The sequence below is a fragment of the Pteropus medius genome, unplaced genomic scaffold (assembly GCF_902729225.1).
Source record: "Pteropus medius unplaced genomic scaffold, Ma_sr-lr_union100, whole genome shotgun sequence".
NCBI classification, from domain to species: Eukaryota; Metazoa; Chordata; class Mammalia; order Chiroptera; family Pteropodidae; genus Pteropus; species Pteropus medius.
In genome coordinates, this window is record NW_024352783.1 from 9,169,500 (window position 1) to 9,197,488 (window position 27,989).

General features: G+C 48.5%; 1 protein-coding gene across 1 annotated transcript; it reads right to left on the reverse strand.

Moving 5' to 3' along the window:
* Window positions 1-5,445: 5,445 nt before the first annotated feature.
* On the reverse strand, window positions 5,446-27,790 carry ALKBH5 (alkB homolog 5, RNA demethylase). The gene is made up of 4 exons (XM_039847550.1): window positions 26,236-27,790; window positions 18,394-18,474; window positions 9,642-9,797; window positions 5,446-8,744 (listed from the first exon to the last, which is right to left on the reverse strand). Exons 1-4 carry the CDS (start codon window positions 27,003-27,005, stop codon window positions 8,567-8,569), a joined length of 1,185 nt encoding a protein of 394 aa, XP_039703484.1. The 5' UTR covers window positions 27,006-27,790; the 3' UTR covers window positions 5,446-8,566.
* Between the last annotated feature and the right edge of the window lie 199 nt (window positions 27,791-27,989).

Consider the following 27,989-nt stretch of genomic DNA (forward strand, 5'->3'; position numbering starts at 1 on the left):
CAGTACAGGCAGCTCTGAGGCCTGGGTTCTGGTACCTGTCCTGCCATCCACTGGCTGAATGACAGGGCCTTAGTTCCAGTTGCTTCTTCCACAAAATGAGGGCTTCACACAGGGAAGTGTTAAGAATTTGCTAATTCATATCCCAACTTCACTATTTAAAAGCTGTGCAGCCTGGAACAAGTTACTTAAGCTCTCCATACCTCAGTTTCCTCATCTGTAAAAATGTGGATAATACTAGAACCTACCTGAAAGGATTGTGAAAATGAAATGAATTAGTACGTCTAAAGCCCTGAGAATGTGCCAGGCAGACACGAAGAACTATGTGAGTGTTAGCTATTACTAAAGTTCTTACTAATTGCCATTTGAGTTTTTCTTTATCACCCTGGGCCAGTCCCTACACTTCCTCAGTCTCCATTCTTTGAAATGGGGCTTAGTCATTAGGCAGTAAGCAACCATGCCATCCCCATCCCATCCCCACCCCCAGCTCACAATCTAGGGAGTGAGACAGAGCTAAGTGGAGACCACAACCACCAGGAGTTTGCTGTGTTAGGGGAATCTTTTGGGGCTGTGGGAGCCCAGCAGAGGCATTTGGCCCCAAAGCAGGTGGCCTGGAGGGAGGGGGCACTGTTCAAGCTGAGCTATAACAGGTAGAAAGGGCTGGGGATTAGAGAAGGGTCTCCTGGCAAGTCGGTGTTCCCAAATGGTCAGAACTACCCTCAACACTTGTTAACAATACAGATTCTAGGTCCATCAAATGTAAATGCTTGTGGATGGGGCCCCAGAAACTAGATTTTAAACCAGGCCTTTTCCAGGTGACTCTGAGGCCCAGCTTGCCCCAATCCAGTCAGATTGAAGGGGGTTAAATAGGTACACTGAGGTACAAATGAGTAAACTGAGACCCGGGCGGATAGGCCCAGCCTGTCCATACAGCCGGCCAGAGTAAAGGAATGGCATCTGGGAGGGGACCATCTCCCAGGCTGGAGGGTCTGTCTCTCCCCATGGTAGCCCAAGGCAGCAGGGCCAGGCCCCAGGCCAAGTCTGCTCATTACTTGAAGCAGGAAACTGACACTCAGGGGAGCCCAAGCAAGGGTGAGAACACAGGGTCTTCAGTGATCTCAGGTGCCCCCACACCTATCTTGGCAGATGTAGGAGACAGGAGGATGCTTGAGTGAGTAGCACTGGAAGGAAAGCTAGTTCCTTCTTCAGACTTGGGTCAACCTCAGGCCTGGGAGGAGCTACTGCTTTCTTGGGTGGGGTGGCCTCTTCCACTACCCTCCTCCTCCTAGGCCACCCTAGGGCCCTACCCTAGCTGTGAGGTAGAGCCCAGGTTTGGCTTCAAATCCCAAGATATCCCCTTGCTAGCCGGGCGACCTCAGTTAAGCCAATTGTCCACATTGGGCTTCAGTTGCCTCATTTGTAAAATGTAGTAAGGACTAAATGAGATGATTCAAAATAGGAGTTGAGCACAGGGCCCTGCAGGGTCTGTACCTAGTGAGGCCAGTTATTTTTAGGACTCTTTCTCCAGAACATGCTGTGTCATCGTTCTTCACATGTAGCAGACAAGCTTCTACCTCAGGACCTTTGCACTTGCTGTTTCCTTGCCTGGAATGCTTTGCCCCTAGATTTTCACTTAGCCAAATCCCTTACATCCTTTTGGTCTTGCCTTAAACAACACTTGTTCCAGGAAGCCTCCCTGACTTCTCCATTTCCCCCATTCTGGATGCCCTCCCCTGCTTGGTTCTCTCTGACTACCTCTTCTCACCCACTACCTATTTGACTTCTCTTTGTGTATACTGTTTGTCTTCCCAGCTTGAGAAATGAGCTCTCTGAGGGCTAGGTTTTTAAAGCTGTTCATTGCTGTGTCCCCAGTGCCTAGAACAGTGCCTGGCACACAGTAGGTACTCAACAGTTTGAAAAACATATATATAAATTAATTTTTTAGAAAGATTCGAAGCAAAACGACAAAATGTTAACGTATGTGGGTGGTGGGTGGTGGGTGCTTATGTGGCCCCTCCGTTTTTTAATTTTTCAGTGTATTTGAAATATTTCATTTAAAAAAAACTACAAGTAATCCACACCGTTTAGTAGGCGTCAAGTCCATAGGAAGTGGTGGTTGATGGCATATGTGAGGATAGGTGGGTGAGTAGGGGTGTCCCTGAGCCAGGCTGACAAGCATTGAGGGTATCCCCAATCAATGTATCTGTGCCTGCTCTCTTTGAATCCTTGCAACAATGGTGGAGGTAGATACAGGGATGCTTTTGCTTTACAGACAGTAAATGGAGACTAAGGATAAGGAAGTGACTTGCCCAAGGTCACCTGTGGAGGGAAGGAAGGGAGAAGGGGTGATAAGGGGGAAAGCCCCAAATGGAGGCAGAGTAGGGGCAGCAAGGGAGTGGAAGGAAAACCAGGAGAGCCTAGCTGAAGGAGGTGGGCCCTGCCTTCTAAGAGCTTGCCCAGATCCCTGCTGAGGCCATAACCCTCCTCTGGTACCCAAACCACATAAGCATCTTCTTCCTGGAGGTTCTTCCAGGGGCCTGGTAGACCAGAGGATTCCTGGAGTGGAATCTGACTAAAGGTGGGGCAGAGGCAGGAAAGGCATGGAAGATAAGAGAGAAAGCAAGTGGGGTTAGAGACTGACTGGGAGACCACTGGGGAGCCTGAGCCAGGGGGAAGGGGTGAGTCCCTCATCCTGTGTGGTGTGCTAAATGAAGCTGGCTCTAAGGGTGCCCTTTAGGGCCCAGAGAGGGGAGATGGCAGTGGATCTGGGCCCCTCATTTGACAGGGTGGACAGTGTGCTGAGCCTCAGCAAAAGAAAAGCCTAAGGGGAGTGGAGTATTGGGCAGACCCAGCTTGTCCTCATTTTATAAAGGAGGAGACTGAGGCTCAGAAGCGACCTGCCCAAGGTCACATGGGGGATAATACATGGGTCTCTGGACCTCCAGCCTAGTGCTTCTTCTCTGAGTGCAGGAGTCCCACCTGCACACTCCTGACACCCTGAGCTGGGATCCTGTGTTATGCTTTCCTCCGTTCATGCTAGGCCACAGGACCTGGGGATTCAGGTGTACCTGCCTCTAGCAGGGAGTGTCAGGTTTGAGGATCCGGGGGCTGAGCAGGTGGGCATTATCACAGGCCTATTGGAAGTGGGGTTCTGTTCATTCCTCTGTGGTCCCAAATTCTAATCCTGCCTCTGCCACTTCATCTTTCTGGTCCTCTGTTTACTCATCTGCAAAATGGAGGTGAATATGAATTGCTACCACTTAACAGCACTGAGCACTTAGTCTGAGCCAGGCACCATAATCATTCCTTTAATCCTATGCCCATTTAACAAAGGAAGAAACTGAGGTCAAGAAATTAAGTAATTTGTTTAAAGTCACACAGCTAGTATGTGGCAGTTAGGATTTGAACCCAGGCCTCAAAATGAGGTATTAGAAGTTGTGGCAACAATTTAATGAAACAATTTGTAAAGGGCTTCACTCACTATGAGAGTCCAGGAGAGGGTGGGAGTTAGGTCATAGTTTCCCAGCTTGGAGTGGAAGCACTGGGACCACTCCATACACTTTGAGCTGTGCTGAAGAAAGCCAGGGTCTGGAGAGCACAGAGGCAGAGGGCACTGGCATGTGCAAAGGCTTAAGAGTATAAAGCCCTGGTGAGCTGTGGCCCCTCTGCTAACCCTGGGGGCCCTGGCTGAGCAGGGCAGAAGCAGTGGGGAACCTAAATTCTTGCCTCTGGGCTTCAGTTCCCCATCCAAACCAAAGGACAGCTGTCCTCTGCCCCCACTCTGAAGTACCGTTGCTCAGACTCTGCTGCCCCACTGTGGGCAGAGGGGAGAACTGCAACAATGAGCGCCCTGAAACCTAACTGGAGAACCCCAGCCCACAATGCCCAATAATGGCTCCAACCCCACCCAACCTGGGGCCCCAGCCCCCCTGTTTGGAGCCCCTTAATCTCTAGTCAGTGCAGTGGCTCCCTTATTGATGTTGGCTGTCCTTGACACAGCAGCCCGAAGGATTCTAAGTCTGATCACGTCCTTCTCTGCTCTTCATGGAAAGCCACTCACAAGAACCAACTCAAATTTTAAGAATTTTTACAAGTCTGTTTTTAAAACACAGCCATTATTAAAAATTAAATTTAAATTATATTAAAAATAAAGGTAATATTCAAAACTAAGCACTTCCTGTTACTATATTTTACTACTGTCTGTGCTCTTTAATTACATCTATTATAGCTGTATGATGGAAACACTGTATAATAGCATGCTTCTGCACATCTCTTCACCACTCGTTACATTGCATTACTACTAGCTTGAAATCAGCCATGATGGGAATGTTTATACCATGAAAATTAGCATATACCACAAATCGGGCTTGATTTTTTGTTGATTTTTCTAGACCAGTGCCATCCAATAGAAATATAATACAAGCCACATTTAATTTTAATTCTTGAGTAGTCAGATTTAAAACAATAAATAGGAAGCAGGTGAAATTAATTAAAATGCATATTTTATTTAACCCAGTATGTGCAAAATATTATTTTAACATGTATTTAATATAAAGTAACTAATATTTTACATTCTTTTTTTCATACTAACTCTTCAAATTCTGGTGTGTATTTTACACTTAAAGCACATCTCAAAAGTAGCCACATTTCGAGTGCTCAACAGCCAAATTGTCTAGTGGTTTCTGTATTGAACAGCACAGGTCTAGATTTAAGAAATAGATGGAGAAAATAAAATGATGCAGATTAAATTTAAAAGTAGTGCTGAGGCTGAGAAATTTCAATCCAACAAACAATTTGTTCAATGATGAGAAATCAATAGGTCATGTATCAGAGTTAATAACAATAAACTGGTTCCTAATCTGTGAAACTTATAAATTTTTTTTTAAGTTTAAAAGAGTTAAGACATTTATACAATCCATGAAGTGATCCCCCTAATTACTCTAGCACCCATCTGGCACTACACACAACCATTTGTACATTTTTTTTACCTTGCAGATAATTAAAGATCTTTACATAGGGAGATTATTTTTGATTATCCAGCTCGGTCCTAAATCCAATCACAAAAGTGTCCTAATGAGAGCAAGGCAGAGGGAGATTTGGTACACACAGAAGGCCATGTGGCCACAAATCCAGAAATGTCAACAGCCACCAGAAGCTGTTAGAGGCAAGGACTAGAGCCTCTGGAAGAAGCATGGCCCTGCCAACACCATGATTTCAGCCCAGTGATAGCAATTTTGGATTTATGACCTCTGAAACTGTGAGAAAGCTAATTTCTGTTTTAAGCCACCAAGTTTGTGGTAATTTGTTACTGCGGCCATAAGAAACATACGAGCTAATGGAATGCAAGTTCATTTGCCATACTGTGGTTGAATCACAACCACAGATAAGCCACAAACCACAAATACAAGAATTCAGAAAAAATTCTGAGAAATAACCAGCTATACAGAATTTATAATAGAATATTTTACATTTTATTATTTGTGATTTATGTGCTACACATCTTTTCTATCAGTACAATTTATAATAACTTTATGTGTGTCTATGACATATTCCAAGTCTGTCTTATATCCTCAGCACCCAACACAGAGCTTGGCACACAATAGGACACTCAAATATTTTTTGAATGAACATGATGTTGGACCTCAGTTTCCCCCACCACACAACAGGGTTGGAAGAATGCGAATGGACTCCCCAGGTGGGCAGTACTGGTGCCAGATGCACCTACTGTGTGCAAGACTGGGCTGGGGGGAGAGACTGATGGAAGTCAGCACCTGGCCAAAATAGCTGGTGCCCCAGATGGCTGAGAAGTCAGATTCAGGGAGCCATCAGGTACGGGGACCCCCGCTCCCATTTCCTTAAGGCCTCTAAAGGCTTAGGGACTTGTAAGAGGATTATCATAGTTCCAGAGTCGGGATGCCATGGAGACCAAACCCAGTGACAGCAAGACCTGCTAGGGCTGGAGCTACTTCCTCTAGCCTCTCCTGTCTCTCAATCCTGCAGGGCAAAGAGCCTCTTTCACTTAGGGCCTAGGAAGAATGCAGGTCTGGCTTTGTCACAGCTACAGAAGAGAGTCACTCCCAGCTTCCCAGCTTTCCATGTAAGGCCCATTCCATGCTCCCAGTCAGGGACCCAGGCACAGAATGGTGGGTATCCACCTCTATCATGTAGTCTGGATGATCTTTGGCAAGTCACTTTTCCTCTCAGCTCCAATGTCTGCTCTCTGAGGCATCCATGGCCCAGTCTAGCCAGACCACATGGAGGCTCTAGCCACCCCGCCTCGTTTGTATCCTGTCACCGATTTGTTGTAACCTGGCGGTCACTTACTCTCTGGACTCTCTCCTGTTAAATGGGCAGTTAAGTGGCTTGCCAGGTTTCCACAACAAAAATTTGGCTAAGTAGCCTGGCTCTGAGTGACTGGAAGTGAATGAGGGAGAGTTTAGACCAAAGCCCTTGACCAGAAACTGGAACCAGGTCCAGGATCTGGAGGGACTAAAACCCTCTGGTTCTCAATCCCAGTCCACCCCAGAATGTCTGCCTCATGCCTGTATCCGTATACCATAACTCTATGGTAGGCATCTTGAAAACAGGGACCAGAAGTGGTTTGCTCACTAGGAGGGCCACACTGTGGGCTTGGCTGGCATATATAGTAAGACCTCAAGAATGTAATGTGCAAAACCACTTGCACATCTTACAAAGTCCGGACTCTCCCCTGCCTTTGCTCACGCTGTCCTTCCTTTACTGGAATAAGCCTCTCTGATCACCCTGAGGAGATGCTTCTAGAACTCAGCAGGGTATGGTCCTGGCTCCTGTGAGCCCATTGTGCCTTTAGCACCTGGACACATGGGTTATAAAATCCATCCTCATGGGAGTGGGAGAAAAGGCAGTAGGCAGAAGGCAAGTCCACCTTCAGCCCTCAGCCTGTGTAAGCAACTAGTCATCTCTAGGGCCCTGGTGAGCAATGAGCTCTGCCCACCCCCAATCCCTGTTGAGAAATAAAAGGGATTAAGGTTTGAAAAAATAAAGGGATTAAGGAAGCACCAAAGGCAAGCCTTCTCTTATGATAACATGAGACAACTGTTTCAAAATATATTAGATTTGGTTTTTATTGTAGAGCACACATATCAGGGCAAAGTGCTGCACACACAACTACAAATCATTTTTGGGAAAAAAGCTGTAAAAAAAACAAAAAAACAAAAAAACAAAAACTGCAACTGTTTTAGTTATGCAGTCCCAACTTGAGGAATCCACGCTGGCCAAGGAGTTATGGCCCCTGAGAGGGGCTTCTTGATGGTGGCTGCCTCGGATTTCTGCAGCCTCAGGCCTAGGCCTCTGTAAAACAAGGTCCTCATGGGGTGGTGGCAGCCTGGGGACTGGGAGAGCCTCTGCTCTTAGCAGGCCTAGGTCTTGGCTCTGGCTGGCAAGGAAACATTTCTAATGAATCTAGATCAGCAAAATCTTGCAGCCTTCAAGGATCTGAGTAAGGGGGAAACTGCTATTGACTTCACTTTTTTTTCCCTTTCACTACTATTTATTTTTTAAAAACCCTTCCCCAGCTTCTACTCCCCTGAGGCAGAAGAGGCACCCAGTCTGCAGGCCTGAGCACTGGCCTTGGCTGCATGCTGCAGGCGGACAGGGGGCAGGCACCTTCCTATGAGGATGACATGGAGAGAAGGCCCAAACTGGCCAATGTAGGATAAAGGAAAGGGAAAGGAAAAGCAAAGAGACCAAAGGAAAAATAAAAACCCAAAACAAAAACCCTACCACACACAACAATTTTCCATACCCCAAATGCTAGACTTGGAAGGACATCTGTCCCTCTAGCTAGAAACATTTCCTAAAACTGCCCCAACATGGCAAGTCTTGTTTCATACAATCACGCATATGCCTGAAAGGAGCAACCCAGCAAAGAGGTGTGCTCTTGGCAAGACAGGTCAGGACAACTGCAGCCAGCAACCCATGGGTAGAGGAGGCCAGAGGGCGTGGAAGAAGCCCAAGGCTCAGCCAATAGCTCTGAAGTACAGGGACTGGCACTGTTTAAGCCCCTGCCCAGTCATCCTGAATGACTCTGCCACAGGAAGAAGAGGGTGTTTGCTGTTTTCATGAGTTTCCGGGCCTGGAGAGCAGGTGAGAGGTGGAAGGACAGCAGGACCCCTGTGGAGCCAACAAGGCCCAGGAGGCCTCAACTGAGCACAGACATGGCAGGGAGGGGCAGGAGACTGAACTTTACAACGTTGAGAAGATTTACAGTTAAAGCAAAACAAGAATTTTCTTAACCAAAACATTTTGTTGCTTTTAAATAAAACCAGCCTAACACAGCCCCACTTGAGGATGGTTGCCCCCCATGCCTCTACTGGCCACTCTGGCGTGAGCTTCTGTCAGTCTTTCTGTCCAAGAGGAAAATCAAGAACATGAGAACCAGGTCCTAGCCAATTCTGTTCTTCAGCCTTACCAGGCAACGAACCAAGAAAAAAATACAAGGATCAAAAAAAGAAACAAAACCCCTCAAAACGAAACAAAAGGGGCAGCTATGTGAGGATTAACTGGAGTTCCCAGGACGATGAGGAGGGCCTCAGTGCCTCCGCATCTTCACCTTTCGGGCAGGGCTGCCTGCAGCTTCTGAGCAGTCCTCCCCTGACTCGTAGGACTTGCGCCAGTAGTTCTCAGAGCTGAAGCTCCCCCGCCGCCGGTGTGTGGGCAGCAGCACTGAGCGCCGGTTCTCTTCTTTGTCCATCTCCAAGATCCGAGGCCTGTGAGGAAAGGGGGTTACCAGAGAGGCTGGCCAAGGGGCCTCTCAGCTCTGTGCCTGGCTCTGACCCTCATCTACAGGATGGTGCTCACTCCGGCTCAATAGCCCTCCATGAGGGGTGGTACTGGCAAAAGCACAGGCAATGTAGTCCTTGCCCATTAAGTGCCAGTGGCCACTCCTAGTATTTGAGACATTACCAAGTACAGTGTGGGGTCTGCTTGGCTCTGAGTCCTGTGCCTCAAGACACCGTTAAGGCTGCAAGACAGAAAGAGACCTTCCCTATTATAGCCTCAAGACTCTGCAGTACTGCCCTCTCCCTCTACTTCTCATTCCTCCTCTCTACTCCCACTTTCTCTCTCTGCCCACCCTCTCTTCTGCTCACCAACCCCACTAGCCCCTGAATCCACTGAGCTCTTCCTGCCTCAGTGTTTCAGCCCACATAGTACCTCTTGCCTAGATTGCCCTTCCAATAGATTTTCTTCATCCTTCTAGTCTCAGCTGAAACTGTACTTCCTCAGAAATCTTCCCTAACCCCTCTGAAATGGGTCCCTAGTTCACTATCTCTCAAGTCCTGAACGTCCCTCCTAACATTTAAGTATAACCCACAAGAGCATTTGTCTGGGTGGATTGAAAAAGGGAACTCATGGGCAGGCCATGAAGCGTTCCCACCTGTCAGTCTCATCCAGCCCCTTCTCTCTGGGGATACAGGTAATCAGTTAGGAATGAAATGTGAATGCCATCAATGTTATCAACCCAGGAGAACCAGACATAAGGCTTTAGAAATGTGGGCAATGCCAAGCTCCTAACCACCTACCCCAGGCTTTCCTCAGCCCTCTCACCCCGCAGCTAGGCCATGGGCTGCTTTGCTGGTCTTTGTTGAGAGTCCTAAGCTAAGTACCTGTGAGCAGCATCAGGGTCTGCTTTGCGGTGGGAACGTTTAGGTTTCAGAGTAGGGTCCCTGTTGTTTCCTGATAGGCGATCAGAAGCATAGCCGGGTGGTAACACAGAGCTGCTCAGGGACTTTGTTTCCAATCGGGGTGCATCTAATCTTGTCCTGCAAAGGAAACAGGCATGGGATCACCAGTCAGCCTCTGGTGCGGATGTGGACCCTATCAGACCAATTTTCTCTCCAGCCAGGCTGAGTGAAGAGGCCAGCAGCTCTGCTCTGTGCCTCAGTCTCCTTGGGGTTCAACTAGAGTTGGTCTGATTGAATTCCAAAGACACTCCTTCTTAAAGTCAGGCTTATGAGCAGAGAACAAGAATACTTCTGTTTGAAGATTTCCATGATAGAGATTTGCTGCCCCAGGGAAAAGATACCAGGGTACTCTTTCAGCTGGACAAGTCAGTACCACCTCAAGCCCAGAGGTTCTCCAGGGGTATTTACTCTACCTGCCAGAGGACTTGAGGGCCCACTGGTTGGTACCAACATACTCCGACAGACAACTTCATCCTTGCCTAAACTACCTAATAAGAGGGTTCCCCTGGTACAGGCCTGTGGAGGGCTGGAGAAGAACAGAGTTAAGAGCTTCCCTACTTTCTTACGCATGCATGCTGAGGCTATGGCAGAAGCCAGGAGGAGAGCCCAGGCCCAACTCCACATTCATGCACTTGGCTCTGGTTCCACCATGGCACCTGGAAGCTTCTGCTTGTTCCAGGATACTGACCAAGCTGAGGGCATTTGAAGGCAAAGTCCTCATCTACCAACAGTAGAGTTTCAAGGAATATACTGCCTCATAAAGGAAGAACATGCAAGCATGGGCAGGGAAGAGGGGTTGGAGAAGCTGGGCAGAAAGGTATCCAGGGCAATGATCTGAGTCCTTTATAAAGCCAAGCCAGGGGAACCTCAAAGAAGCCTGAAGTTCTTTGTATGGTACAAAGAAGGCTGGCAAGTCAGGCCAGTACAGCAAGGGGCAAGAGAGAAGCCTAGAATGTGGAATGATGGGGGCATAGTTGGCAGAAGGCTCTGAAGGCACCTTTCCCATTGGCTGCTGGGTACAAAGTAGTAACTTGTTTCTGAGGAAGAAAGTGCTGTGATTAGGGCAGTATTCAAAGGACATCCTCATAAGAACTCTGAGAGGAAGAGAATGGCGGGACATCAGAGAGCTTCCTTGCCCTAGGCCACCTGGCGTTCCTGGTTAATAACTGTGTCCAGTGCTCAGAGCTCTCCATACCCCTACTAGCTAGCCTGCTGTAAATAGATGGGGAAAACTAGGTCAGAAAGATAATAAGTCACGTGTCCTGTAAGTCATGGGAGAAAGGTTTAAAGCTAGGTGAGACTCCAACCCCAACAGGCAGGAGCCAGAGGACCCTGAACCTGGGCAGAGGTCTTTCTCCTGAGGCCAGCGGGTGGTGCCTTCTAGCTGCGAACCAATGTTCTGAAGCTCTCAGGCCCAAACTGGTGGGCAGGCAGGGCAACTGGTTCCTGCCCCTTTGCTTTGTCCACAGAGGCCAGAGGGGCACAGTTGCGCTGACTGGCCCACCAGTCTCGGCCCCTACTCTAGGCACTCCAGGTTCAGGGAAGCAGGACCTAGCAGCAAGAGAAGATCTAGCCCTGAAGCTACCACTAAGAGTCTAGGCTAGTCAGCATCCCACTAAGAGTCTAGGCTAGTCACCATCTTTCCCTGGGCCTCAGTTTCCCCATCTGAGCAAAGGAGGAAGAAATGTGATTGTCTCCAAGGCCTCTTTCAATTCTGAGGGTCTAGAAAACGAAGACAAGTTGCCTCCTTCAAGGATTCTTGAAGCGGGGCACCAGGAAGAGGTGATGCTGGGCAACACTTAGACACAAGAGTGGGAATTAGAATCACCTGAGCCACAGGCTCTTCCTTGTCAGGCCTATATCCCTTGCTGAGAGGTCCAGGTGGCAAAGATCAGACTAAATGAGAAATCAGCCATTAAGCTTGACTTTGAAGACTCTAAGGGTCTAAAGCCTCATGGTGGAACGTCCCCTTCTAGCACCATGAAGCTAAGTCCTACACTAAGACCCCACAGGTGCCAGGGAGCGCATACTCTGGGCAGGAAAGCCCTTTTGTGCCCAAAGCCCCTGGTAGGCAGAGCCTGGCGCCCTGGAGTTGTTTCCTTGGGTGAATGACAGATGGCAAGAGAACAACAGAGCCATCAAGAGGAGAGCCTGACCCACACATCTCTGGGGCTGGAAAACACAAGCACATCCTGCCACGCAGGCACAGCTGACACAGGACAACCCTGGTGTGGCCCCGCCCTTCCTAAGCTGCTTACTCTTCGGTGCAGCCTGCCTGGGCAGCCAAGAGGCAGTGGTGGTAGTCCCTTACTATAGGTCTAGGACTCCTGGAGAGGCTGGGGAGAAAGGCAGGACAAGCTGAGACTGAACAGACAGGCCAGGGACAGAGTGGCTCCGCTGCTCTCTACCTGCCTAAATGAGAGAAGGGTGTTCTTCCCACACGACAGCTGTTGCCATCAAGGGGCCACCCTCAAAGGAGGGATGATAGCCCTACCAGATGCCCAGCCTCCTGTACCCACTTTGAGAACAGCATAAGTTCTGGGGCCACAAAGGGCTTCTGACACATCCCTTGGAGCTGTTACAAGTACATCTCGGAACAGCTGGAGAAGTTCCTCCTTCCACTTCCAAAACGCCACTAAGCTGCAGGAGGCCAAGCTAGAGCCAGATCTCAATCCTAGAGTCCAATAGCAGCTTAACTCCAGAGCATGCCCCTCTTAAAAGGCAGCGAACTTCCCAGGAGCAGGCCAGGCTCCTAAGGGTTCAGTGTACACAGTCACAAATCTGGAGTAAGGAAACCCAGTTTTAGGATTAAAGTCTGGGCCTGGGCCTCTTCAACTGGCAACAGGAACAAAGACCTGCGTTATAGATCTGAGTCAGCATCCAGGGGTCACAGCAAGGTACCCCAGGCATGGGAGGTGAGGCAGACTACCATACCCAGAAAGGTCAGCCCCCTGGAAAAAGCAGAGATTGGGCCTAGGTATAGGGAAAGCCAGAACAAAGGAAGGATGAGCCAGCATTAATGTAATGCATTACCATGTGCGGCGAGGGCAAGAGGAGTTGATTCTGTCACAGGTTTTCCTGGAAAACTGCTGGGGAGGACTATATCCACTGTGAGGGTGGGAAACAATGCTAAATCAGAGACCAAGTCACTGGTCTGTCACACAGCTACGACCTGATGACGGTCCTTGAAGCCCAGGTGGGCTCGCTTCACTGCTGCAGAGCAGAAACCTGTCCGGGTACCACCATTTCTGGGAGATAGTGAATCAGTCTGCACTTTAGGTCCTGATGCCAACCACTTCCCCCAACTTCTGGCTCCGCCTTCACCAAGCACCCTTGTGCTACAAAGTCTGGCTTTCCCAAGGGAGTGAGGAAGCAAGAAGCAATATGGCAGGCATATCTGAGTACTTTCTTATCTATTAAGTGACCTGGGCCCCTAGGCCTAGGCTCCAGCATCTCTAAGTATCAGATTCCACAAATCCCAGACCTGCACCATTGTCTCTCCTTCAACAGTATCCATCCCCTCCTCGTACTACCCACCTCCCCATTTTCCACCGACCTCCCTCCATCATACCCTCTTCTCCAACTCCTGACCTATTCCCCACAAGCCAGTTCTCAGACAGGTGTAGAAGCCTACTATGGTCAGAAGAGTCTAAAAGCCACATGAGGGTATTACCCAAAGAGAGGGTACCCCAAGCATAGTCCTGGGTTTCCAGAAGACCTCCTCCTATATACAGCCTGAAAGATACCCAGGCCATAAGGGGAGCCTTTCTAAAGCATTCAGCCTGGTCACCACCATGTCATACACAAGTGCACAACCCAGAGCTCCAAGAGCCAGGGTTCCACGGATGCCAGTCAGACAATAGCACATCACGAGTGCCCAGGGATCTCCCCAGTTCAGGCCTGGTAAGGTCTAGATATCATCCTCCAGGAACTAAGAGGCCAGACACCAAGCGTGCTTTCCCCAACCTGAGCCACTGAACAACACACCTCCTGGTGTCTCTTTCTTCCTGCTCCAGGTGCCTCTGCTCACTGCGCATCGTCTGAGCATAGCCTTCCTCAGCTCCTAGCCTGACCCAGCAAGATCAGAGGAGAGGTGTGGTAAGGAAGGGGCTAGGAAAAGCACTCTCAGCATTCTGGAGTTGAACCATTCCCAGCATAATTGCCCCAATTCACAAGTGAGAACATAGGGCTCAGGTAACTGACTTGTATTGAGCAAGAAAAGGACAAAGTCAGGCCAGGAGCTCAAGCCAGTCATATCCCCTGGTAGTCTCACTGTCCCCTTGGAGTCACTGGTCAGCTTGTGGACACAACGGGCTAGTCAGGCTGGATACGGTGTATGCACGTGGACACACACTGGACCAGTGAGCAACAAAAGTGGCCTAACCCTTAGCACAGGAGACAAGAATCATGAAGAAAGAACCAATGGCAGGAGTCTTGGTGGGGGTATGTCTCAGGCCTGGTCAGGGTCAAGAAAAGCAAGAGCTGGCCACTCCTCCCCATCCAAGGGATGAAGCCCAGAGAATACCCTTCTTTCTCACCCTCAGCTCATCAACACACACAGCCTCACATCTGAGCTGCTCTGCTTTCAGGGAAGGTCTCCCCCTGACCCCTGTGGCCTCCTGGCCTGAATGTCCTAAGCCATTCAGCTCAGCCTCCTACAAACAATCTCTCCCATGCACATCTCTAGTAGGTACTTGGCATGGGGCAGCTCACATGGTCCTTCAGCAGGTTGCACATTAGGAAATTGTGAAAAAAAATGGATCAACCCGCACTCGGCTCTGACGAATTGCTATACCCCAGAATTCAGTCCACCCCTTCGTTCTCTAACCAGTAATTTAAAACATTAACCACACCTTCAAAAAGGTTAGGTCCAGCTTCCCTAAAAGAAGTGCCAATGATTAATAAAGATGCATGTTGGGCAGGTTGCCCTGGGTGGGCTGGGAAACTGACATTTAGGGAAGTTTGGGAATGCTAAGGAGCTAACCAGCCTGCAGCTACTGCCTCACCCCACTCTCTGTAGAGTAGCTCTCTTGCCACTCAAAACATTCTTACTAATCAGCTCTCTACTTGCACAGTAGAGGCAAGAAAGCCTGTGTGCATATGTTTGCTTCTTAAACTCAGCAACCACACCAATGACACAGTGGGGCAGGAGCAGGGATTGGGGTGGCCACTGTGCCATCTACCAAGAGACCAAAAGACCTAGTACCAGAAGACTCAGGTTCTAGGCCTCACTCAGCCATTTACTAGCGCCCCCCAAAATATTATTACACTAAGCTGTAACTTATTACACTAAGCTGTAACTCCCAGGCCATCTTCCCTGTGAGAAATGATGGCACCACACTCATGAGGACTCAGAATCATCCACATTCCAAGGAGCCGCATTTTGTTGAACCACAAAGAACTTTGCAGCTGCCAACCCAATTCCCCCCATGAGGCCACTGCTCTGACTGACCTGAGCTGGTGACAGAGCCCCCAGGCTCTCTCTCAGTAGCCTATGTAATCTTGAGAAGACAAACTAGCTTTACTCCTCTGCCTATGAGAAGCAGGGCCAGCTCAATGCCCAAATTCCACCCATCTGGGCATGACTTCACCAGAAGACATTGAGCCAGCCAGGTACACAGCAAGGCCATATTCCCGATATCTAGGCAGTGTCTGGGCCAGGATGCTCTCCTTTTTATTTGGTAACCAACTTGTCTTTTTCCAAGACAAGCCCCTACAGCTACTCTGAAGCTGCTCCTCCTCAGCCTAAATTGTCCTCCTCTGGGCCAGGCCTCATGCTAAACCCCGGATGAACAGGGATCTTTCTTTCCCAAAAGAACACAAATTTGGAAATTTATAATGGCAAGTATATGGGCTGTGACAGTCTAAAGGGGGTACTAAGAAGGCTACAGATGTGTATATGATGCTTCTGGCATGTCGAAACAGTCAACACCTGAACTTTGAAGGATGGCTAGGTTAACGAACTTTCAGTGTGTGTATATGGGTCATCTGGGGGGTAGGGTGTGGATCAGAAGATGAACATGTTAGATAAGAAAGCATTCCCAACAGAGGCCACACTGTTAAAAAAAGCCTAGGACACAAGTCCATAGACCATACTAAGAATTTCAAGTACTTTAACATACATAAGTGAGGAATAGAAGAGATTAGGTTGGATGAATAGACAAAGCCAAACAAGCAGCTTGAATTTTATCCTGCAGACAACAGAGATGCCTATGCCTCAAGTACTTGAGAAAGTTGGTGAGCATCCTCCCACTCCTCTTCAGCCTCTCACACCAAAGCTCTGTATGTCTGCCCTCCAGCCTACTCCCTGGCTGGCTGCTGGGACCACTCAAATTGGAACGTCAAAGAGCCTCAGTTACCAACAACAGCCTTTCTGAGGTCAGACCACTGCCAGGGGCCCAGTTAGCTAAAGAGCTTCTTGGGGTAACTGGTAAACAGTGTAGACACCTAGCTCTACTGAGAAACATCCAACTTAGCCAGCCTGGGCAGCCAGGTATGAGAGACACCATTCAAGAAGAAGTTAAGAGTTAAAGAGTAAGTGATACTCTGGCTATGGCCACCTCCATTTGTACCTCCAGTGAAGATTTTCCTGAGGTAACCTATTGTGAGAGGCTTGGAGGGAACACATGGGAAGTTGCTGCTGGTTCCATATCACCCTGGGAGTCCCTCTCCAGGTTCCTGGCCTGAGCAGGCCACCTATCTGTGGCTGCAGTTGGAGGTGCCTGGTACTACTGAGAAGAAATGACTGGGGAGGAAAGACCAGAAGGAAGTTACACCCTGGGCTCCATCACTTCCAGATTCTGGGTTTTGGCCTGTGCTGGGCACCACAGGGAAAAAAAAGTAGAAAGGCAAATAAAAACCTTTCTTCTGATGAATTCTGAGAACATTCTTGGGCTAAAGCAAAGAGGCTGCTAGCTGCCAAGCAGACCTGTGTCTGGGGCACCCAAAAGTGCCTAGTGCTCTGCCTGCACCACAGGATTGTCCTGCAGGTCTGAATCATCTCCACACTACAGAGACTCGAAGTTTTGACTTGACAAAGTGGCAGAGCCATGCCAAAGAGACTTCACCACCACATCGTTCTGGAGCTCAAGGCCCAAAGGGCCAAGACACCAAATTATCAATTGAAGTTAAAAAGATGGCAAGTTAGAAAATAAGGACATACTTAAAGAACACTCCCAATGGCCAAATCTAGAATAAGTTGAGCATAAATATCCATGAGTACATGCTGATATAAGTAAATGAGTGAACAAATAAATAAACAAATGGGGGAGAAGAAACAATTCCTGTGTAGAATTCCAAATAATCTGTGTGATTGTTCTTCCCTTAAAGAGGTGGAGCTAACTCCCCACTACTTATGTGTGGGCTGCACACAGTGACTTCCCTCTTAAGAGGACAGTATGGTCAGGGGCAAGTAATTTAACTTTAGAGTGCAGAAATTTGTTGATCTCAGCCAGGTGATCAAGGTCAGCATCAACAGTGATAAGTCCTATACTCTGGACATATGACGTGAGAAGGGTGCTTTATACCTCTATGGTCTTCCTCACCAAAATCTATATCCCCAGTCTAACCAGGAGAAAAACATGACAAAGCCCCATTAAGAGACATTCTATAAAATACCTGACCAAAGTTATTACAAATAAGGCAAGTCGGAGAAACTATCACAGCCAAGAAGAGACTATGGTGACATGACAACAAAATGTAATGTGATATCCTGGAACAAAAAAAGTACATTAGGAAAAACACTAAGGAAATCTGAATAAAGTATGGACTTTACTTAATAATTATGGATCAATATTGGTTTCTTGATTGTAATAAACATATCATACCAATATAAGATGTTAACAATAGGGGACATTGGGTGCGAGGTACATGGGAACTCTCAATACTATCTTCACAACTTTCTGTAAATCTAAAACTGTTCTAAAAAAATAAAGTTTATTAAAAAAAAAAAAAAAGATGGCAAGCTATAGGACATTCTGCTCCAGCCTGGGTCTAAGTTCCTGCTCTATTCACTGATGTCTGTCTGATCCCAGGCAATCACTTAGCCTCTTAGGACTCCATTCTTTAAGGTAGGCTTGTCTTAACCCAGTGTCTGCTTGACTCAATCCATTCACCCCATGAGCAGAAAGCAAGAAGAGTTTGGCAATGCTGGTTGTACATACCTGACTTCTGGCCAGAGAAGAGGGACAGCCACAAGCTATGTACCTGCTAAACACTGTAGCCTAACCTCCCACCTTCTTTTCCTCTCCTCACTCCCTGCTCCTCCCCGAAGCTAAAACTCAGGCATTTTTAAAGCAAGCTGCTAAAGCAAGTCTAAAAATAATCAGCAAGAGCATATGTGATAAATCAGAACCAAAGAAGTCAGGAAAAGTGGGGGAGGTGTCTAGAAAAGTGTTCTCCAAATCTTGTCTCGATACTGTTCCCATAACACTGAGAGCATGTGCTTTTGCCCAGCCCTAAACTCTCTAAACAGCCACAGAAATTAATTTTCTGATGAAAAAAATATACAACAGCTTTATTCTCACAGAAGTCAAATCAAAAATAGAACTTACAGCCTTTTTCCTCTCCTAGGCTTCCAGATGCCATGCTACTGATACAGAGCAGTCAAGTTCTAAGAGAACTCAGACCTATATCTTCAGAGAGGCCTGGAGGTGTCAGGTACCAGGGCACTTACTTCCTGAGGATGATGACTGCTCTGCGCTCCTTGATGTCCTGAGGCCGTATGCAGTGAGTGATTTCATCAGCAGCATATCCACTGAAAATAAACAGAACATGTGAACATGGAGAATGAACAAAGTTCTTGGGTGGGGGCGGGGGGTAAGGAGAAAAAATATGATTCAGGTCTTATGGCTGCCTTGAGAGGTTCAAGAATCCACATAGAAGAGAAATAATATGTTAAGCTCCAGAACACTTCTGACCAGAAACCATGCAAGAAAGACCTGGGATGAGGCAAAGGAGAGCCTTAAGGCAAAAGCCAAAGCAGGAAACTCCCTGCACAGACTAAGAGCCCTCCTTTCAAAAGGCCTCCAAGAGGGTACAACTTTAGTTGCTTTGGAGGCAGCTAGAGTGACTCAGGCCAGACCTTGGTGAGGAGAAAAGAACATCTCCTCTTCTTCCTCTTTCCCTCTTTTTTCTCCCATCCTTCCTTCCCTCCTTTTTCCCCTACCCTTCGGCTTGCAGAGGAAGCCGAGGCAGACACTGACAGCACTGAGTCACCAGAGAGAACTAAGACTAAAATGTTCAAAATGAGATTTTGTCTACTTGAAAAAAAAGCTTTCAAAAAACCTCCATTTGGGGGGCAGGAGGGGAATTCAAAATCTTGAAGACAGCTGTGTTTGGGATATTTTAAGAATTTCCATCACAAATATCTATTTTCATCAAGTTACATGATTTTTAAAAATGCTCTCAAACCAATGAACATAGATGACTGTTCTCTTCACAGCTAACGTCTTTCTGATTTGAAACTGTAAAAGCAAACTCAGCTTCCTGAGCCCCATTGCATACCCTAACTGAGAGTATAGCACCCAAGAGGTACCCCACCCCAAGTTCCTCCACTGAGCTGAGGCAGTTCTATACAGCCAGAAACACACTTGGCCACAGGTCTAGTGGGAGGTGAGCACCTTCTTAATCTTCTCCTCCTGCTCAGGATTCCCTTGACCATCCCTGGACCACAAATCTTCCTTGACCAGGATGCTAATCATCTCCCCTTTCGAGGGCAGCTGTAAAGACACATGCTTAACTTGTCAGAAAAACTGTGGGCAAGGGAAGGACTCCTCAAAATGGCCACAGCCGGCTGCCCCAGCTGTGGACAAGAACTAGAAGCAAGAGCAAGTAAAAAGTAAGTCTGAGAGGAAAGTACCTCTGATTTGGAAATCTGATTTGATGCCATAATAGGGGTAGAGAAAAGAACATTTGTTTTAGGGATTTCCCCTGAGAGCTGCTCCTAGATGAGAGTTTTTCAGTTTTCTTTGTGAGCATCAGTCACACAAGAGACAATGGACAAATGTCGACAGTCAAATCAAGTTGGAAAATATTAAAGAGTTTAAAAAAGCATTAGTATGTTAAAGGATCTGAGAATTATTGTAGCAAAAGAACTGCTGACTTTAACTGAGCACTGACCAAAGAACCTTCTCTCAAATAACACCTATTAATATCTGTAGGCCCATGGTGAGAAATGCCACACAGGGATTGAGTTGAAGAGATCTGGGTTCAAACCTGAGCTTTGTTACCTGCTAGCTTTGTAACTTTAGTTAAGTCACTTGCTGGGCCTAAACCTGTTTCTTCATACATAATATGGACAACAGTAGATTCCTGGGTGTTCATTTTGTTATGCTTTATAACGTAGGCACTCTTTTGTGACCACTAATAACTATAAAAATTTTTAGATGGGGACAGTGCTTCCTCCCTTCCAGGCAGAATTATAGTTCTAACACTACATGGCTGGCACCTTTGAAAAGGGGCAGTGGAGTCCTACCTGCAGGGCTGTTTGAGAATTGTTAGGCAATGCAGGGTGCTTGGTACACCATCCCCATTTACTAAACACCTGACACAAGCCGGAGGGCCCTGGACCACTCTGGGGCAAGCCAGAGCCTTGGGTTCAGCATCTACCAAGGAGATGTGATCCAGGTTCCCCCTGCAGGGATCTGCCAACAGCAGAGGCCTCCTGGGCCCTATTTCCAGGGCTAGGAGCTCTAGGTCTCCTCCTATGCTCTTGACACTCCACATTGAGGGATTCAGGTCTGGGCTGTAAGACAGTCCCATATAAACACAGGATTTCCTCAAAGAGCTAAGTCCAATTCCTCAAAGGTACTCCAAGCACATTTCTAAGCCCTGAATCTACAGTACTGGATACAGGCAACCTTCTCTACTGTTAACAAGTGTTACGAATCTGTCTGACTTGACTATAGGCACTACGAAGGACCCTGACTTCTCATCTCCAACACTTAATGCAGTTCTGGAGCAAATCCAGATGTTTGTCAAATCTTAACTGTCCCCACCCCCAAAGGGCTCTAGAGTGAAAAATAAGCCATGCCAGGTTCCTGCCACAGAGCCCAGGCCTCAGAACTAGTGAGGAGGTAGAAGTGCAGAGGCCCACAGAAATGACTGTGGCACTGACCCCACCAGAAGAGCTCATTAGCACTAGTCTTCTAGAACTTCCTGGCAGCTATGACACTGCCTACTGATACCTCCTCAATTATCAGGCTCCTTTGGGAGCTGGAGGCTCAAAGTCCTGACCAAGGGATGCTTGTCTGGCCAAACTTCATCAGAAAGTGTCCAGCAGAGACCAGGTTATTTACTGCTAAGGAACCTACTTGCTACAAGAGAAACTGAGACTCCCAGTCAGCTGGCTTGAAATTTAATATACCCTGGGTCCAGTCTTACCCTTGGCATGAAGAAAAGTTCCAGTGCTTCCTGCTCTTTTGTTTTCACAGGGAAGAGAAAGGAGGAAATACCTTGTGCTGATCAACTTGTCTGCTCCCTGCTTGTGCTGAGCCCCCTGAAGTTCCCTCTCTCCTCTTGCAGTAGTCACTAACATGCCCCAAGCATCAAGACGGACAGAACCTGGCTCTGTCATCCATTAGCTGTGCCTTATAGTAACTCAAGAGTCTCCTTCCCTAAGTAGCTTTCCTCACCTCCCCGGGGCTGGGTTTTCTCCACACTGCCCACCCACGCCTCTCTACTACTACATTTGGTTTTGTGGAAACTGTATTCCCTACAAGACAAAGCTCTGCAAAGTTCTTCCTCAGCTCTGCATACAGTAGACAAATGTGTCTGTCGGGCTCAACTGTTCTACTGCTTTAAAGCCTCAGTTTCTACATGTGCAAAACAGAGATCATGGCAAGTCAGTCCTCAGAGGATTAGGTGCAGGTTAAATGAGAAATCTTAAAAATTCAATGACAAGGGACTATATATCTCTCCTCTAGGGGACTGAGTTGGAGACTGAGTTAATGCACTTTTCCAAGATGGCCACCATTTCCCATTTACTCTGTGCCCTACCTGGCACAGGACAGAACCAGAGACGGAGGTACTGGCCAAGCTATCAGCCTTGTGACAGCCTCCCTATGGTTAGGCATACCTGCTATGGGCAGCTTCCACAAGCCTACCTCACCAGTGATAGGCCTGCAGGACTGAGAAGCTGAGGCTTTGAGGGAAGCAGGCCAGCCACCTGGACACAGGGTTAGGATGGTGAGCTCAGGCTCAAGTTATAACCAGACCCAAACCTCCAAGACAACACATGCCCTAACTTTATTAGAAGTCCCAGGACCTTCTGAATCTAGAAAGAACACTATCTACTTGCTCAGAGTCCCAATTCTGTATACATCAAGGTACAGATAGAGAGTAGTAGCTGAGCAGAGAAGGTAACTCATTTCCAGAGACACTTTACCTAAACTTCAAGTATTCAGTAGTCTGAAAGAGATTCAATTTTCAATAACAACTCTATGGTATTAATAGCCCCATTTTGCAGAGGAAAACTCAGGCCCAGAGAGGTTAAGTACCCTGCCCAGGGTCAAACAGCTAAAGTGGTGAGACTAGAACTCCAATCAAACTCTTAGTCAGTGTCTATGCTACACCAATTTTTGTTTTTGGTTTTGAGTGGGGGACTTTTGGGTTTTGGTAGGTAATGAGGGGCAGAAATAAAAGCCCATTTGTGTTTCCTGGTGACATCACCGGCCTCAGCAAAGGCCACAGACATACCAATGACTCCCATGGAAGAAGTCTGTAAAGATGAGCCCAGGTCCCTAAAAAGCAAGCACCCTACCTAAACAATGGTTGCACACCAATTGCCCAGGCAAAAATGGTCATCCAGCCTTGAAATTTTTATGACCTATTTATTTTCTGCTTGCTCTGAGCTTCATGATTAAGACCATGGCTTGCCTGCTAGCTTCCTTTCCTTTGTTGCCCTCTGCCTTCTTATCAGGCCTCGCAGAACCGAGGTCAGCCAATCCCACTGGCCCAAAGCTCCTCCTGAGAATGCACTACCCTGACTTCATCCTGAGGTTCCTCCCCTTCTCATGGAATCAGAAGATTCCACACAAGAGATGTGGCCCAGACCTATCTGTCCTACTTTCCCAACTATTTTAAGCCAGAAAGCTAAATTTTGCTTTCAACCAGCTGAAGATCAGACATTAGCCGAGAACTGACAGGGGTACTCACTCCACCCAGTTATCAATTGTTAACTAGGAGTTACAGGCTCAGCTCACCTCTGTATATCCCATGGCTGGGCAATACAGTCATTTCCAGACCGGTGGCTAGGGCCTGGGTCTCTGGGCACCTGGCCACTAAACTGCTGCCCATATATCAATGATTAAAAATAGCAGCAAGTAAGCAATTAGCCTTGAAGTAATTATTCTAATTAATCCAACTTAAATATGTTTTAATCTTCCCATTCACCCTACAGGGAACAGGAGAAGATAGGTGGTATGAATTGATAGGAAAAGGAGGTAAAATATATTATTTCTCTAGAGAAGAGCATTAAGAGGGGATCGATCCATCCAGGCCCAACATGAGAAAGTTACAAAAAAAACAAAACAAAACAAATGGGTTTGGAAAGAAGTTTAAAGTACCTCCAGAAGGGTCTGTGAGGCCTTGCTCTAAATGCCCACGTTTGGATGCTGCTGAGTCAACCTGTGCCACACACTAACATCCATGCTAACAACTATTAAATATCAAACTGTATTCCTGCCATGTTGTCCGGGACAGGTATAGACACCACAGCCACCAACAACTGAAGTCTGTGTCAGATGAGAATCACTACAGCCCTTTCCCATATGCAGAGAACAACTCTTCATCAGCCACTCCCTTCCAATCTGCAGCCTTGACAGCTCCTCATCTCTGGACTGGGATACATACCAGGAAATATATGAGCTCAAGAGGATTTGAAAAGAACCACTACTAACAGGAAGGTATTCACCCACCTGCACACCAAGTAAGTTGACAGTGCTAAGTGAGCAAGTGTAATAAGATTTAAATTAGTGGGGGTGTTCAGAACCCTGGAGCAGTGGCTCTCAACTGGGGATGATTTTGCCCCCCAAGGGATATTTGGCAATGTCTGGAGACATTTTTGGTTGTCATAGGTGTTACTGGCATCTACTGCATAGAGACCAGTGATGTTGCCAAACATTCTACAATGCACAGGACAGCCCCCATACAACAAAGAATTAGCCAACCCCAAAACGTCAATAAAACCGGTATTGAAAAGCTCTGACCTAGAGCTTTACCAAGATATGCCTCACCAGCATCTCTACTTCAAGTCCAGGTTGGATGTGAGGACTAACAATGAACTTCATCTGCCTCAAGCCAGCATCTACACGCCCATGCCCGCCCCCCCTGTAAAATACCTACAGCTGTTCTCTGCTACTGCTGCCAAAATCTTCTTTGCTTAGTTACCTCCTAGTCACCCTTCAAGTTCCAGCTTACTTTCTCCCCAAAACTTCCAGCACTCCAGAGTGGGTTAGGATGCCTCCCTCAACGCACTCCTGCAGTTACCTTTCTGGGCTTAATATTAACTGTCTGTGGCCTCCAATAAGCTGTGAATTCTATGAAGGGAAGAGCCATGTTTTAGGCTCCACCACATCCCTAGCCCCTTCCCCAAAGAGAGAGCAGGGAATCATTAAATGGTTGTGCATGAAAGTGAGCACCCATTTAAGTGTCCACCCTGTGCCAGGACACAAAATCACTACTTAATTCTAACAGGCTTTAGAAGTTGGCATCACCCCCATTTTACAGATGGGAAAGCCAGCTCAGAGAACACCCAGGAAATCTCAAAGCAAATGAGGAGAGCTGGATTCAAAGCCTGAGGCAGCACTTTTCAGGACATGGCTGAGCCTCCCACACCAACTCCATAGCCAAGTCAGAATTCAAGAGGGGTTGGAAAGGACTAGGAAAGCTTTAGGGCTTTACTATTCTAAGGAAAAGATGAAGAGAATTTTCCTGCTGATGCAACCCTGTTGATCACTAACAGACCTGCATTTTAAGAACTCGAAACTCTGCTCAATACAGGGGTGCCCATATGAACAAGGGTAGGGAGTCTCAAAGTCAAACTGCTTCCTGTGATTGCCCCATTACATAGCCGACTACTGTACCTCTTGACAACAACCCTGAGGGCTGTGACTATGTGAAAAATTAATATCTCATTAACAGACCAAACAGCTCTTGTGTGAGGTTCTTTCGGCATCTACCACCCTTCAGTGAAGTCAGACACCAAACTGTCTTCTATAGCAAGCCACCTGGGAGGGTCTGCCCTGGAAATCCTATCCTAAAGGGCTCTGCTAAGACATCAATCTAGGAGTACTATGTATAGGTCTAAGGAGAAGCTTCAAAGCCCAAATGATAAAAGGGGCAACTAATACATAAGGAGGCCAAGTACTGCTTCCGCTGCCACTGACTTCCCAAACTTCCCCATCAGGAGACCTTGGATATCACAAGGCTCTGCTACCATCCCAGATATGAAAGCAGCCTCAGGCTGTTCAACTCAGATAGATGACCTACTCATATTAGGAGGGCTCCAGGGACTCTGCTTCTCCCCATGACCATGGGCTATGGCACTGACTGCATTTTGGAGCTTAAACTGCTCACAACAAAATCTCAGTGTGTCCTGATCTCGTACTAGAATTTGGTGGTCAACCAAGCCACTCTGAACAGCTGGAGTCTAGACCTCCTAAGAGGTTTTGGGGATTTATGGAAGTACTTTGCTAGATTTACTTGTTTCAGGGTTGGAAGAAGGCAGCTCCTAAATAAACGTTCTGCCTCATATAAAGAGCAAAAGTGTTCCTTCAGCAGGCAATCTCCTCTGGGGATCAGGGTACTAATTCTCAGCAGTATCTGGGGCCCCAAACAGGCCAAGAACCTAGGTTCTGCTGCTGACGTAACCATAAGACCAAATTCCAGGTAAAGAAACCAGCTTTATTTTGTTTCATTTAGTCCTGATAAAAGGTACACACCAATGGGCTCTTCTGCAGCCAACAGGGGCTGAATTTTAAGAGTGCACTGCACTCTATTCTTGGCCCAACTACAACTCTGTTCAATGTAGAATGTGTATCAGCTAAATATGCTCAAGGGCCTTCTTCTGTATTTTCTGTTGAGTCCGTGAACACTGTCTCTGTTAAGGAAACGACGAATAGCAGAGTTGGAAAGACTGAAATAGTAAATTCAACTATTTTTTTTTTAAACACGAATTTGAAAATAGAAGCCCAGAATAAAAAAGTGATTTGCTAAAATCACAAACGGAGACTCCTACAATCTTAGCCTTCTAGAAAGATGCCTTCAATTTTCAGTCAGGTCCCTGATCATGCCAAACCTACCCTCAAGATACAGAATTCGAGATGGTTCCCTGAGTCCTCCCTGCCTGCTTTTCTACTACGTTTTTTAAACGCAGACCCCTTTCCCCTCATCACCCCCGCAAAACAGAATGAGCCAGAACTGTAAAATAAAGCACAGGCTCCTAGAAGCTGCTGCCTCCTGGGTCAGGGAGGGCAACTAAAGAGGCTAAGCTGCCCCCTCCTCCCGGGTGGGTTACCTGAGCACAGTCACGCTTCCCCTGCGCACCGGCAAGGAAAGCACAGGTTCCGACACCCGGATAGGCTTGAACTGGAACTTGCAGCCAAAGCAGAGCGCGGAGTCGCTAAAGAAGGAGACAGACACGATGGGACGCTCAAAGATGTGGATGGGGTCCACGTGAGACACGATACAGCCGCCAGGTTGGTAGTCGTTGATGACGGCGCTGTTGACGAAGCCCTCGGGGATGACGCGGTGCTCCACCAGCTTCTGGATCACCAGCTGGTGTACCCACTCGGGGATCTCATCCACGTCGCCCGGGGGGTAGAGCCGCTCCTGGCCGGGCCCGCGCTTTTGCAGTTGGGCGCCGTACGTGTAGCCCTCGCCGAAGAAGTACTTGTTGCGTAGTGGTGCCCGGTCCACCGTGTGTTCGTTATACAGACCCTTCTCGGCGCGGGACACCACCTCGTCGATGCGGGCCTCGATTTTGGTGCACTCGTCCTGGCTAAAGAGGCGCATCTGGCGAATGCCACTCTTCACCTTGCGCGCCTCCTCCTCCTTCTGCAGCTGGTGCTCCTCGTAATCACTGCGCTCGGGGTCTGAGTCTTCCTGGTACTTGCGCTTGGCCCCGGACACCGGGTAAGGCTCGGCGGCAGCGGCAGCCGCAGCGGCCGCGGCCACAGCAGCGGCCGCGGCGGCCGCTGCCTCTCGGCTGCCCGCCTTATAATTGTCCCGGGACGTCATGGACTTGAGCTTTTCACGCAGGTCTGTGTAACCGCTGGCGGCCGCCATGGCCCCACGACGCTGCTCTAGGGTCCTCCGGGGCGGGAGGGGCGGCCGGGCATGGCTCTCGGGAGACGTGCCCCGGGGCCCCCGGAGGAAAGGGGATCCTCAACGCCAGGCCCCCATGCGAGGCCTGAGGACCCGGCGGGGGGGAGTCAAGAGGCCAGGCGCGGGGTCGAACCTCAGGAGCGGCGGGTCATGCAGTGGTGGCGGCAACGAGGCTTCCACCTCCTCCACCTTCTCCACGTCCTGGGGAGCAGGGGCGCCCGCAGCGCCTCATGCCGCGGAAGGCCACTGCGGAGGCTCCGCCTGACTCCCGGCCAGACCCTCGGAAGCCCAGCCCGACCCGCACTTTAAAGAGCTTCTTACGACGTCACGCGCCGACCGTCCGACGTCCGCCAGCGCCGCTCCTCAGCGGGCTCCTTAGCGCGCACGCGCAGTGCTGCCGATCACGGCCGCTCCACGCGCAGCAGGCATGCGCGTGCGTGCGGGCCGGGTCAGCAGAGGTGCCAGCGCAAGCGCAGACGGGGACTGTTTGTCGGCCGTCGCCCCTCCCCCACTCGTGAAGGGCTCCAAGGGAGCACCCTCAAACAGCAACCTGCCTCCACGCCGCGCCACCTCCGCAACCGAAAGGCTCCCTCCACAGGGTTGCGCTCACAGTGCCAACGGTGTCGCGATGCTGCGTCATAGCATCGTCCGACTGCCCGAAAACGCCTTAGGCCCCAGCGCGCAATCTCCCGGGGAACCGCCACAACCTAGGCTACCCCGTTACCGTCCCCTTTGACGCTTTCACTTCTTTCATTGGGCCACCGGCTGCGTGCAGGGCGGTCCTAGACGGGAGCTTCCGCAAGTTGGTTGGTAATCATAACTGTCAATCAGGCGGTTGCCTTGGCTACTGCGTCCGTCACTTAATTAGTGGTCGGGAGGGCGCTGAGGACCCCAGAGGGTGAATGGGTGGCTAAGTAAGTGCCTGAATGGAGAACCGAGCGGAAG